Raw genomic sequence first — 12861 nt, 5'->3', positions numbered from 1 at the left:
ATGTTCATCTTTGATCACCAGTGAGGGTGACACAGTCCACAAAATTAACAAAGAAACTCCCTTGCTTTTGAGAGATAGCTACATACACATCTGGGTCTGCACGCACATGCGCGACATGACATATCCACGGACCCACGAACACGCAGGCATACACCCCTTACTCCCAGTTAGTAAATTATTGCATAACTTCTTCACGTAATTGAGACCAGACACCTTTAATTTTTCATTTTCATTCTTTTGGCCAGCTTTCACATTAACAATCTAAGCCATAAATGTTGGTGGCTATTGATCGCAATCCCTTGTGTGCGTGCAAATCCATTTTCAAGTCCCCTGCCTTTCATCTGCGTGTGTGTGTGCAAGGGGCCTCGGCCGGCTCTTTCTCAGCATCTCCCCCCTCAGCCTGCCTGAAGAAGACCCCGGATACACAACGTGTGCTGATGGCCAAGGGAAAAGCACACACACACAAAACAAACCCCAAAACAAACAACAACAAAAACCAACAAACGGTGGAGAAGTAGAGAAAAAGAGGTCTCCGTGTGAGGTGCAGGGAAAGATAGGCAATAGAAAGTGGGTGTAAGTGTACGGTGGGGATGTGTAGGCTGGGCGGCCGACATTTCCCCAGAGTTGCGGTGGGTTTCTCCCTCTCGACATCTGGCTCTGCCTCGACCTCGGTGCTCATGGCTGCACCTTTCGGGAAATGGGGTTTTGTCTGAATCCCCGCCACTCGTTTTAAACGTTTGGTAGCGCCGGAATTAAACCGAGAAAAATAACGCATTTTTTCAAATAGTTGCCGAATCCCACTGCCAAGCTGCCACCAGCAGTACGTGGGTGTGGGTGCCCGTGCCGCCCTGCGTGCGAACGCACGCTTGGATTTCCACGGGAATCCAACCCAGCTGAACTACCTGGCAAAGATAAGACTTTTCATCCCACCGAGGTTTTTGGGTAGCGTCTTCTGAGCAGCTTTCTCGGAGTTTACTGTTCCTTTACTGTTGACTCCATAGCCTTAACCTTAAAGCAGGGGGAGGAGAGCAGTGGGGAGGGGGTGGGGGGTGTTGGCAGCATATAAGTACATCAGGAGGAATTTTTAAACGACCTTATTGTCTCTAGCTCTAGAAAGACTACGATGATTTCTTTTTAGCGCCAGCAGCTGTTTTCTCGCGAAACTTTGCTTTCAGCCTCAGCATGTAGCAGGGTGCCTCTCACAGGAGCGAGGAGGAGGAAGGCAAGGCTGGGGAACCCCGGGGCGAGGCGAGGGAAGGCGAACCCCGCGGCCGGGCTGAGCCGTGCCGAGGCATTGTTCGCTGCTGCCTCTCGCTTGCGTTTAAAGGCTGAAATATCACCAGATCCACTCGAGGATCCCTTTCCAATTCGAGGGACAAAATATAATTTGCCGCAGCTCTGCGTTCTCGGACGGGAACACTACCCCCGGGTCTCGAAGGGAAGGACTAGGCACCGCGGCTCCCACACGCACGGATGAAGTTGAACAGCGGCGATTACGAGCAACAGTAGGTCCGGGGCTGACTTTTCAAATCTCAGCCCTCCGAGTCAGAATAGACTTCCTCCATTCCCGGATGCGCTTCTCCAAATTCCCACTTTCTCCCTAGAATTCCTGCGAAACTGGGGGCTCGCCTGCATTTCGCCTTGGCATGCAAAGCTGCGTTTTTACAGAGCAATTATGCGCTTAATTTTAGCTGTACCTGACGGGGTAACACGAACTCCACGCACCGTATTGCCAATACGCGGAGTGGATATTGACGTTTGGGATTAAAGACTTCTTTTTTTTTTTTTTCTCTCCTTCGTCGATTTTTTTTTTTTTTTGCCAAGCCCCAGAAATATGAGATGTCTCATTAATCTCACGGATATGTCTAATTCTGGATGGGCAGCGATACATAAAAGTGCTCGTGTTTGTATCCAGCGGAACACTGTGGATGCACGGCAGAGATTGGTGATTTTTTTTTTTTTTCGCAGCGCCTAACGTGCAAACCGCAAGCAGCATCATTTTAACGTGACAAGGGAGAGGCATGCAGCTATCGCAATGTTTGCGAAATCCTCGTTCCTGACACTCGAATAATTTAACGTTCCTAGGAAGAGGTTAAACCTTCATGCTGCTTCTTCAAATTGATTTTAAGGGGCTGCTATAAATGGAACATCAAAAAGCTGCGGCAGGGCTACTCCGAGCGGAATATGCAAACTGCGAGCCAGAAGCATCCTAGCCCGCCGCAATACCGTACATTGTGTGTGCCAGCACTTTTTTGTTATTACGTAAAGGCTCTTGGAAGCACCTTGGATATTTCACATTCTCCTTTCTCTGCTGGAAGCAATCAGCACGCAGGAATCCTGACGTGGGCTCTGGGACTATAGGACATTCCAGCTCGTGATCCAGCACGGTTAATTGTGAAAAGTGTATACATTTCTGGCTTATCTATGCTTTGTTATGGGTCTGACGTGAGCCCACGTCCTCCTCCCCCCTCCCGCAATATTACAGGCAGAATTTCAGTTAAAAGTCTTACAGTATCACGGTGCAGGAACCCGTGATATTCAGACAGAAAAAAAAAAACTTAGTCCCCGGCTGTAAAAAGCTAATTAAGCAGAAGAGGAAAATCAAGAGAAACTCGAAAATGTAAGTATTCCCTCTCTTTAACAACCCAGCATTTAACTTCGGAGCCTCAGAAAGGGAAATACCAGGCTGTTCTGCACGTTTTCGCTAAGCTTCATTTTCCACACAATGCAGAATAAAACGCTAGTTTAAAGCGGCCACATTACCGAAGGATTTTCCATCTCTACGATCAGACTTATGTCCTTTAAAATCACGGCATGCACAAAAGAGCAACGTTTCTCCAAAACAGGCTAAAAATATAGGAAAAGGTAGGGGGGGAAAAGCATACAAATCCGTCCTCGGAACCTAGCGACGAGGAAGTCTGAGAGGTCTGAGTGTGTTTGAGCTCGGATTGTTTAATAGAAAGATTTATATACTAACTGTATTATTTACTTTGGGAGGGGAGGTGGCAGTATAAGGGTATGCTAATTAGTGGGAGATTTTTTTGGGGGAAGGGGTGGAATATCAATTTTTATTGCATCACCTGTCAGGAGTGTCCAATCAGCGTTGGCTTTAGGGGAATTAATTGATGAAGGTGTCTCCGGACGAGCTCACTTCACTCTGTCATTTTATTTGTAGCTAAAGCAGCGGCGGGAATAGCAGCTGCATTTCTTTTCTCTTCCTCCCTTCACATTCCATTATCATAGTTTCCAATGGAAAAGCAGGGAATGAAAGGGAACAGGTACTGATCTTCAGCAGCAACTTAGAGAAACACTTTGGCAAACCTGATTTTTAAGATTGTATATTGATTGTAGCCTCACGGTATTTTTTTAACTTATTTTTTTTTATTTTGTCTAAAGTTTGGCACTTCATTCACCAGGAATAACAGCCTTTGTTATATTTTATTAGCAGGATGCCTTGAGACAAATACAGCATCTGGCTGAGGATTGTGTGTGTGTGGCTTTTTCTTTTTTTTTTTCTTTTTTTTTTCATCTCTCTCTCTCTCTCTGCAAATGCTGGGAATAATTTAATTCACGAAATGGGAGACCTGAAGTCGGGTTTTGAAGAGGTGGATGGCGTGAGGCTCGGCTACCTCATCATTAAAGGAAAGCAAATGTTTGCACTCTCCCAGGTTTTTACAGACCTGCTCAAAAACATCCCGCGAACTACCGTGCACAAGCGAATGGATCATTTAAAAGTAAAAAAGCATCACTGCGACCTGGAGGAGTTGAGGAAACTCAAAGCCATCAACTCCATCGCTTTCCACGCCGCCAAGTGCACCCTGATCTCCAGAGAGGACGTGGAAGCCCTTTACACATCCTGCAAAACCGAACGGGTCCTTAAGACGAAACGGAGGAAAATAAGCCGGGCGCTGTCAACCACCGACCTCCGGCCGGAGCTGGCACCCGCCGATCCCTTCTCCGGCTTCTGGAAGGAGAACAAACTTTGGCTGGGTTTGAGCGACTCTCCCCGGCCCCTGCTGCCCCTCAGGAGGAAAGCCTTGCGCCCGGGGGACACAGCCGTGCTACCGGCCTCTCATCTACCTCACATTTTTAGTAAATACACTGGCCACAGCTACCCAGAAATCGCTCGGGCGCCTTGCAAACCCCCAGTAAACTATGAAACGGCGGCGGGCAGCTGCGCGCCCCTCCGCGCCCGCCGCCCGCCCGCCGCCGCCCGCCCCCTGCCCGCCGCCGTGGCGCGGCCGCGGCTCCCGGCCGCCGGCCCCCCGCCCCTGCCCGCCCGCTGCCGCCGCCGCCGCCACGGGGCCGCCGCCGCCGCGCTGGGCCCCCCCGGCGGCGCCCGCCGGCCCCTGGGCGCGACGCGGCCCTGCCGGCCCCACGGCGCCCCGCGGCTGCCGCTGCCCCGCGGCTTCGGGCCGCCGCCGCCCGTCTTCCCCGAGAGCGGCAGCAGCGACTCGGAGTCCAGCTGCTGCTCCGGCCGCGCCGCCCACGACTCGGACTGCGGCTCCAGCCTCTCCAGCTCCAGCGAGGGCAGCTCGGAGGAGGAGGACGAGGAGGAGGAGGAGGAGGACGAGGAGGGCAGCGGCGCCTCGGACTCCAGCGAGGGCAGCTCGGAGGAGGAGGAGGAAGAGGAGGAGGAAGAGGAGGAGGAGGAGGACAGCACCTCGGACTCCGACTCCAGCTCGGTCTCCAGCCAGGTCTCGGTGCAGAGCATCCGCTTCAGGCGCACCAGCTTCTGCAGCCCGCCCGGCGTGGTCCACGCCAACTTCTTGTACCATCTGGCGGCCGCCGCCGCCCCCCGGCCCCCGGCCGCGGCCCCGGCGGAGCCCGGCGGGCTGCCCGCCCTCCGCGGCCCTCCCGGCGGCGTCAAGCCGGAGCTGCCGGAGGAGTGGGGCCGCCCCGGCTGGGTTCCCGCCGCCCCGGCGCTGCGCTGCTCCGGCTGCCCGGGGAGCTGCTTCGCGGAGATAAGAGATGATAGGGTATCCGAGATCACATTCCCACACTCTGAATTTTCCAATAATGCCAAGAGTACTGACCTAACAATTAACTGTGTTGCAAAGGGGGCCTCTTCACCTAGCCCAAAGACAAACAATGCATTTCCACAACAAAGAATACTCAGAGAGGCAAGGAAATGCCTTCAAGCAACTACTACACACCGTGCAGATAACAATACAATAGCTGCTAGGTTCTTAAATAATGATTCTTCATCAGCGGCAGCAAATTCAGAGAAAGATTCAAAAATCCCTCATTGTATTGAATTTGCCACGGATTTGCCCTCTTTACAAACTGATCCTGAGGAGGATGCTGCTTCTCCAGGGGCAGCAGCAGCAGCAGCTGAGCTCCAGTGCACTGATACAGGCAATAAGGCATTGCCATTCCTACACAGCATTAAAATCAAAATAGAGGACAGCAGTGCGAACGACGAGTATGAGCCTGACCTTACAACACATAAGCTAAAGTGTGAGTGCAATGATACTAAGGATGAGTTTTACGGTGTGACTGAGAGTAATATCCAGGACGCTTTATTAACAGCCAAGGAAGATTCTGCATGCACTGAGAAAGAAACCACTTCCTTAAACCCGCTGACTCAGAGTCAGGTCCTCTCATGCACTTTAGGTACTCCAAAACCTGAGGATGGGGAGTATAAATTTGGAGCAAGGGTGAGAAAAAATTACAGGACACTGGTTTTGGGAAAGCGACCTGTACTGCAGACTCCTCCAGTCAAACCAAATTTGAAATCAGCTCGAAGCCCACGTCCTACAGGTAAAATCGAGACACATGAAGGAACACTGGATGATTTTACAGTTAACAATAGACGCAAAAGGGTAGCCAGCAATGTAGCATCAGCAGTGAAAAGGCCATTTAATTTCATGGCAAATTTTCCCTGTCCACCATCACTAATTATTGGCAATGATGGGGATTTGTTGCCAGCTTATTCCTTAAACACCACTAAGGATTCCCAACCACCTCACAAGGCCCATCCTGTATGGAAATGGCAGCTGGGCGGTTCTGCAATACCTCTTCCACCTAGCCACAAATTCAGGAAATTTAATTAATAAAATAGTTTGGAAAATATTTTCTTGAACCACCTTTAACTTTCTTACGTTTTTTAAACTCTGCAGGATGGTTTGTACAAGCCCATTAATGCTATAGACACTTTTGGAATCCTGTTTTATCACATTGTGAAGACAGAAACCGGATTACTATTTTCTTTACCTTTACAACAATGGGGTTTTTTTGTTTGTTTGTTTTTTTGTTTTGGTTTTTTTTTTTTTTTTTTTTTTGGTTCTGTTGCATTTGGGTTTGTTTTGGTTTTTTTTTGGTTACATTCCACAGAGTACTTCAGGCTAAAGACTCAAGTTAAACTCAGTTATTATGGTAGAGCTGGAACACTTTACTGTTTAAATGCTAATAATGCACCAGTACCTCAATTCAACTGCTGCAAATAAATGTCAAAAGGTTGAATAATAAATATTAGAATGAGCCATTAAATTTATGCACTAGATTTCGAAAATGGAAGTCTAACTGTTAATTCAGTTAAAGTTTGTTAAGTTACATGGTTGCACAGTAAGGGTTCACTATAATTCAATGTGGCAGCAGCCTACTTTTCGGGAGCTTTGTTTTCGGGTGCAGGGGTGTCTTTTTCGAAGAGCAGTTGCACTTACTCCTTTTTCTCTGGTTTGGAAAGGCTGGCGTCCGCCTGCGACCCCAGCGCTGGGAAAAGCTGCCTCATCTGAAACCAGTAAATAAATGTGGAATTCTATTTTTGGTAAAAGGGTGTCTTTTTACTTGTACAGCCACTCTTTGCAATTGGGAGGCCTTTTTGTTTCACCCAGAGGTCTTAAATAAGGTTACTGTTACCCACTAATGTCATACTTAAGTTGTGGTCTGAACATGCCCCTTTACAAACTTGCAAAGCAACTAAAATATTTGCCCGGCTAGCAGTACAATTTATGGTCCAGCCCCTCACGCTGGCTGGAGGAAATAGCAAAGCAGTAAATACAACACAGAAAGTGAAACGAGAGGCCGTAAGTGGAAAGAATACACAAAATGAGAAGACCGTGTTATTCATAGCTTTTTGGCACCAAAACTCAGGCGTTCCAACCGTGTTACACTTCCCGGTTCTATCCTCATCTCTTGAAATTTGTTGTCGTGGGGTTTTTTTGCCATGCCATCCTCTCTATGTAGCAGAAACATTTCTACTGCACGTGACAATCAGAGGCAATTATCTATATTTGCACTTAATATCGGAATGATATAGTCGAACAGGCAGACTTCTAGAGTCTAGCCCTCGGTAAGACATGCTGGTATAATATATTGTGATGATGGAAGCAGTAAATCAAAATTATGGAAATTTGCACTGTTGAAAAGCATGCTTTAGCTTTATTTTCAATTAAAAACACTGTTTAAAAAAAATTCCTGATTCCATACACTTTGAATTATTGCAGAGTTATCCGTGGTTTCCTCTGCGTTTGTAAGTTCACTGGTTTTTTTTGGAGGAAATACGCTTCAAGAGGTTAACTGTTTCCCTCCCTTCCCCCCCCAACCCCTCGAAAAGAAAGGGAAGGGGAAAAAAAAAAAAAGAGAAAGGCTGGAGGCCGAGGTGGAGGCCGAGCTGAGGACGGGGGAAGGTCTTTCTTGCGGGGGGAGGACGGGTACAGCAACTCTGAAAACAGCCTGAAAAGTTTGCAGCTTGAGAAAGACAGTTATAATTTAGTTGCTGAATCAGCAGAGTTTAAGATGAATAATTGCTGGTTTCTTTCTTTGGATTAGCATTTTATTTATACTAGATCATTCCCAAATTAAATTTTAAGGATTCCACTCATCGATCAATCCCGGGAGAATAATTTATCGTAAATCAAAAAAGGAAAACAAAGCAACAATGTGATGTTTACTGTGTGACTCAAAGTCAACATTTCTGATGGCAATCCACTGCCTGGGTTTCAATATTTTTTTTTAATTCCTGCCTTTTGTGATGCCCTCTCCCAACCCCTCGTGTCTCTAAATATTCCAAGCAGTCACTAACTGATTGCAGTTCTGTTTACTATATCCACACCGTAGTTTTCCTCTCATTGTAAAAGGCCTAGTCTGAGAATACCTGCAGCCAAATATATTTAGAAAGAGTAAACAATTGCCTTTCAGCGGAGTTACCCTTCCCCCCTGCATGCACACGCTTTCTCACACACACACATGCACACACACACATCACTTTAAACTGCCAATTGCAAAAGGTGCATCGCACACTTAACCGCTCTGCTGAAATTACGATGGTCGTGAAAAAAATCTCTTTACTGAAGTTGTTCTGAGATGAATGTTTACAATCGTATATTTAGAGCTGCACGGATTACAGCCTTATTTCCCGAGAACTGTAAATACGTACAGAACGGACTGCTCAGGAAAGCCCCCCGCTCTGTTAGAAAGCCGTGTCTGCTTGACAAAGGTCTTCCCTTGACCAAAAAAAAAAAAAGGGGGAGAAAAAAAAAGAGCGAAACCCAAAAGCTACAAAGGTGCAATATGCAAACTTGAAACCTAAAATTTCGCGTTGTCAATTAAACAACGTATCACTTTCAAAGCAACTCCGTCCCCTGACCCTGTTTACTTCCAATTAGAGATATGCTGATTTGGCCAGGAATTGTAAACTACAGAGGTGCCTTTTCAGGTTCCCGAAATAATCCTGGGAGGGGGGAGGAGGGGGAGGAATAAGCATAAATTTATACCAAATAGGCTCTGCAGAGTTGAGGACGTGAAATATGGCGCCCAGCCCTGCCAAGGGGACGGGGAGCTCCGGGAACGGGAGCGGGGCACCCACCGGGCACCCCCGCGGGGCTGGCTGCTCCGCCGGGCTCCCCTCCAGGCAGGCGACATCAAAAGGCAAGAAGTTAAACAGCCAAATAATCTTCACACGTGTACACCTCAGTTTAGTGCAAGCCACTAACAAGGACATTCGTGTTTTTACTGCCGTTGGAGAAATTAGCCAGGTACAATAACTCACTGGGGGGAAAAAAAAAGTCAACAAAAAAAAGGTATTCTTTCCAATTCTGGTAGTTTGGTGGCTGTTTCTGACGGCATTGTAGTTGTTATTGCGAGCAGAGTTCATTATCATTTCAGTCTGAATAATATAAAGTCGTATCATTGAGTTACATAAAAATAACCAATTTTCTCCCATAAAGGTAAGTTCTAATAACGAGGAAAAACAAAGTTTTTTAAAGGGAGCCAGGTTATCATTTTGTTGCAATGTTTACAGGAGACAAAACTTAGATTGCGTTAGTAATGGATCACCACCATTTTCCAATTCCTGGTGTACACAAAAATCTACAGAATTTTCTAGAGGAAAAAGCAACCGAGGGAAGCGCATGTACTTTATGGACTACACTCCATAGGTATTTGCCACAAGTAGAGTTCACCGGTAAATTTATTGGAAAGATTTCTGCTGCCAGATGGAAAACAAAAGAAAGTTTTGGGCTATGTTTAATTCTCTGGAGTATTAAAAAGGGAACACGTGTAATGCCTTCAGCAACGAGGTATATTACCTTAAAAGATGTAACTTGCCGTTTACAACAATTTACTTTAAGGAGTGATTGTTCTACAACCGACATTTACTTGACTACAGTGGGATAATCCCTTTACTGTTGTTTATTTAAAACGCCACTACTAGCAATAATGCAAAATAGCGGTAGCTGTTGTATGAAGTTTGCTGTTCAATCAATTCCCTTGGTGATTTTTTTTTACATGGTCTCTGATCCTTTTTCCTCTAACAGATTTAGTTGCCAATAAATTAAAGTTTCTGCAGAAATGAGCGCAATGCTATCATGTTTGTGTTTGTCAACGTTCACACGTGCGAGGGGTTGAGACAGTGAGGGGTAAAAAAGTGGCATTTTCGACACACGGCAGTAATCTGCAGGAAAATATTCTACATTTGCAGTATGTTAGAGAACATGAAACACGGATAGCGTCGTTAATTGTGGTTTTTATGGTTAAGAAGATTGCTGGAAAGAATATGTAATGGCTCGTCCTGGGATTTATTTGGTCAGAAGTACAAAAGGAGGGTGAGCGCCTGAAAATGAAAAGCACTGGCTAGCAAGATAAAAGAGGGAGGCATTGGGTTCTACCTTGCTAAAGTCATGCTTGCAGACTTGACCCATTCCCGTGGCATTTAGCCCCACAACGGCGCTAACAGCTCCCGGGGCTGCTGGCTGCGGGGCGGACAGGCTGGCCGAGGAGCGCCCCGGCCTGCCCGAAAACCTTTCGGGAAGGGAGAGCTAGCCGGGTTTAGGCCTTCCATGTTGCATTTTTTCACTGCTCTGATATAATTATTTGCCGTGCCCTAGGCCCCTCTCTCTCCCCCTCTCCCTTTCACTCCGTGGCGGCCTCACAAGCCCCCGCTTTAAAAGGCCCGAGATGTTTTGCATGAAGCGCTCACAATAGGGGTTGAGAGAATTGACAGTTTCAAAAACAAGGCGCCCTGTCCTTTCCAGATGCCGAGGACCTCTCTCCCGCACCATCTCTCGTTTGCTCCTCGCTGCTGGTGGCTTTATCCTTAGCATTGCAAATATACGGCAACAGCTGTGTTTGTAAACAGGGGGGGAGGCCGGCGGGAGCCCCGCCGCTGCCGCTGGCCCTGCTCCGCGCGGCGCGCTGCCTCCGCTGGCCGCCGCTTCGCTGCCTCACCAGCCACCGCCTGGGAATTAAAAAAAAAAAAACACCACACACAAAAAAAAACACAACAGGGAGAAGGAGATTAAAAAAACGAAGGGAGCGAAGCCGGGGCGCGGGAGGAGCGGCGGCCCTCGAGCGGCGGGCCTGCTCGGCGGCGGGGCGGCCCCTATGCGGCGGGCCCGGGGGACAGCGCGCCTCGGGCCGCCATCTTGCCCGGCGCCACACAGCCTGCCCCTGGCACCCTGGCCCGGCTCCCCCGCTCCCGGAGCGGCTCCCCGCGGCCGGGCGGGGGCGGCGCGGAAGCCTGCGGGGCCCCCGGGGGCTCCCGCACTTCAAAGCGGCCTCTCGGCGGGGCCGCTGTTCCCACCCCGCTCCCCCCTCCGGCTCCTCCGCTGGGGCGTCCATCTTCCCGGGCTCTCCTGTAGCACGGCCCCGGCCCCGCCATCTCCCGCCCTGCCCTCTCCGTGCGCGGGGGCCGCGACCGGGGTGGAAAGCCACGGGGGGAAGCCCTCGGTGGTTCCGCGGGGCCCTCGGGGCAGCTGCCGGGCGAGGGGCCGGCGCGGGCGGCCCCGGGCTGCGGCGGGTAGGCGGCTAGGGAGCTGCCTGCCGGGCCCGGCGCCGGGGGAGGCCTGGGGACTTCGGGGGAGGCCTCGGGGCGCCGGGCGAGGCTTTGGGGCTGCAGGGGAGGCCTGGGGGCTCGGCCGTGCGCCCCCCGCCCCCGTAAGGCAGGCCCGGGGAGGGGACGGGGAGCGGGGTCAGCGCCGAAAGTGCAACAGGGCTGTTTGCTCTTGCGTCTAAAATGTAGTCGAGGCTGTAAAGCGTGTGAAATTACGCACTGGTCTCTTAAAGAGTGGCTAATTTATAGTAAATAGCGAGGGCTTTGTAAATGGCTTTATTATGTTGTTTCTTGTTAATTGTTGAGAAAATCCCCATTGTTGAGTGTGAATGGCTTTATGGGCTAACCCGGTCTCCGGTGCAATCCTGGGGCAGTAAATGGCCGCTCCGCTAATGTGGCCCGTAGCGAAAAGCCGGCACCAGTCGCGGTGACCTTTGGGCGACGGTGCCGGGGTGCGCGGAGGGGCCGGGCAGGGCCGGGCTGGGCTGCGGGGCCGCGCGGGGGCCGGGGTGTGCGGCGGCCGCGCTAAAATGGACTCCCCACAGGCAGCCTCAGCGCCGGGCGCGGCGGCAGCTTCGTCCCCTGGGAGCGGGGGAGCGCCGGGACCCCGGCACGGGGCTGGTCCCCCTCTCCCGGCCCGGCCGCCCGGGGAGCAGCGGCGCGGAGCGGCCCCGCGGCGGGCCCGGCCGGGTCTCCCGGTGCAGGGCCGAGCCCGCCGGCCCCGCCGTGGAAGCGCACACGTGGAGGGGCCGCTCCCCGCCTTTGTTAGCGGCCGCGCTGGCCGCCCGCTCCGGAACCCCCCGGCCGCGCCCGGGCTGCCCCTGCCCCGCCGCGGGGCACGTCTGCCTGGCCGGGGGGGCGGGGGTCGCCCCGGCAGCGCCGCGCTCCAACGAGGCCCTCGGCCTCCCCCGCCGCCGCCCCCCTTAAAGAAATAAACAGCGGCCAGCACCTCCAGCCCCCGCTTCCCCTGTCCCGGAGCGGGGCGGGGAGGGGTGGGACAGGGGAGCCACAGTGAACTTCCCCAAACTCCCACGGCGGCCCCCCGGGCGCGGGAGGGGGGCACGCTACTGCGCCCGGTGGTCGGAGGAACCGGGACGCGGGGAGTCCCCCGCCGCTGGAACACAAGCGCCGTTTCACCGTAACGCCTCCCGAGTGCACGTGCCTGCATATTATAAAATACAAATCGCGATGAAATATAAATTCCACTCTAGAAACTTAGATTGGGCTATTCTCTTTCCTGAAATCTCTCCCCCTCTGATTTCGCTATTAGGAGAAATCCCCCCGGGTTTAGAGCACTTGTTTCACGGATTTCTGCACAGCCCACATCTGTTGACTTCCCCTCCGCGGCTCAGACCCTTCTGCAGACGGAGGACGTCGCGGGTCTCCCGGCGGGGACGGGCCGCGGAGGGGCCGCCGCGACCCCGGCCCCTCGGCGCCCGGCGATTTCTCCAAACTGCCTTTCAGGACCGGGATTGAATTGCAGAGGTGCCAGATGCACGGCTGCCTCTTCCCCGGGTCTTGCCCTCGCAGGGCTTCTCCAGCCTGAGCGGCAGCGTCGGAGCCGCCGGGTCGGGCCGCGCAGCCCGTTT

General features: G+C 51.5%; 1 protein-coding gene across 1 annotated transcript; it reads left to right on the top strand.

The window, feature by feature from the left end:
• The first annotated feature begins 1411 nt into the window (after nucleotides 1-1411).
• Nucleotides 1412-6654, top strand: SKIDA1 (SKI/DACH domain containing 1). Its single transcript, XM_082014589.1, has one exon. It carries the CDS (start codon nucleotides 3576-3578, stop codon nucleotides 6054-6056), a length of 2481 nt encoding a protein of 826 aa, XP_081870715.1. The 5' UTR covers nucleotides 1412-3575; the 3' UTR covers nucleotides 6057-6654.
• Nucleotides 6655-12861: the final 6207 nt, after the last annotated feature.

The sequence above is a fragment of the Phaethon aethereus genome (assembly GCF_964289735.1).
Source record: "Phaethon aethereus genome assembly, chromosome: 2".
Lineage (NCBI taxonomy): Eukaryota > Metazoa > Chordata > Aves > Phaethontiformes > Phaethontidae > Phaethon > Phaethon aethereus.
The sequence above is the reverse complement of the archived record's forward strand: the minus strand, read 5'-3'. Positions and strand labels throughout refer to the sequence as shown.

What these genes read in the sequence shown, in the direction of transcription:
- SKIDA1 (XM_082014589.1), top strand. Translation starts at nt 3,576, where the DNA reads ATGGGAGACCTGAAGTCGGGTTTTGAAGAGGTGGATGGCGTGAGGCTC.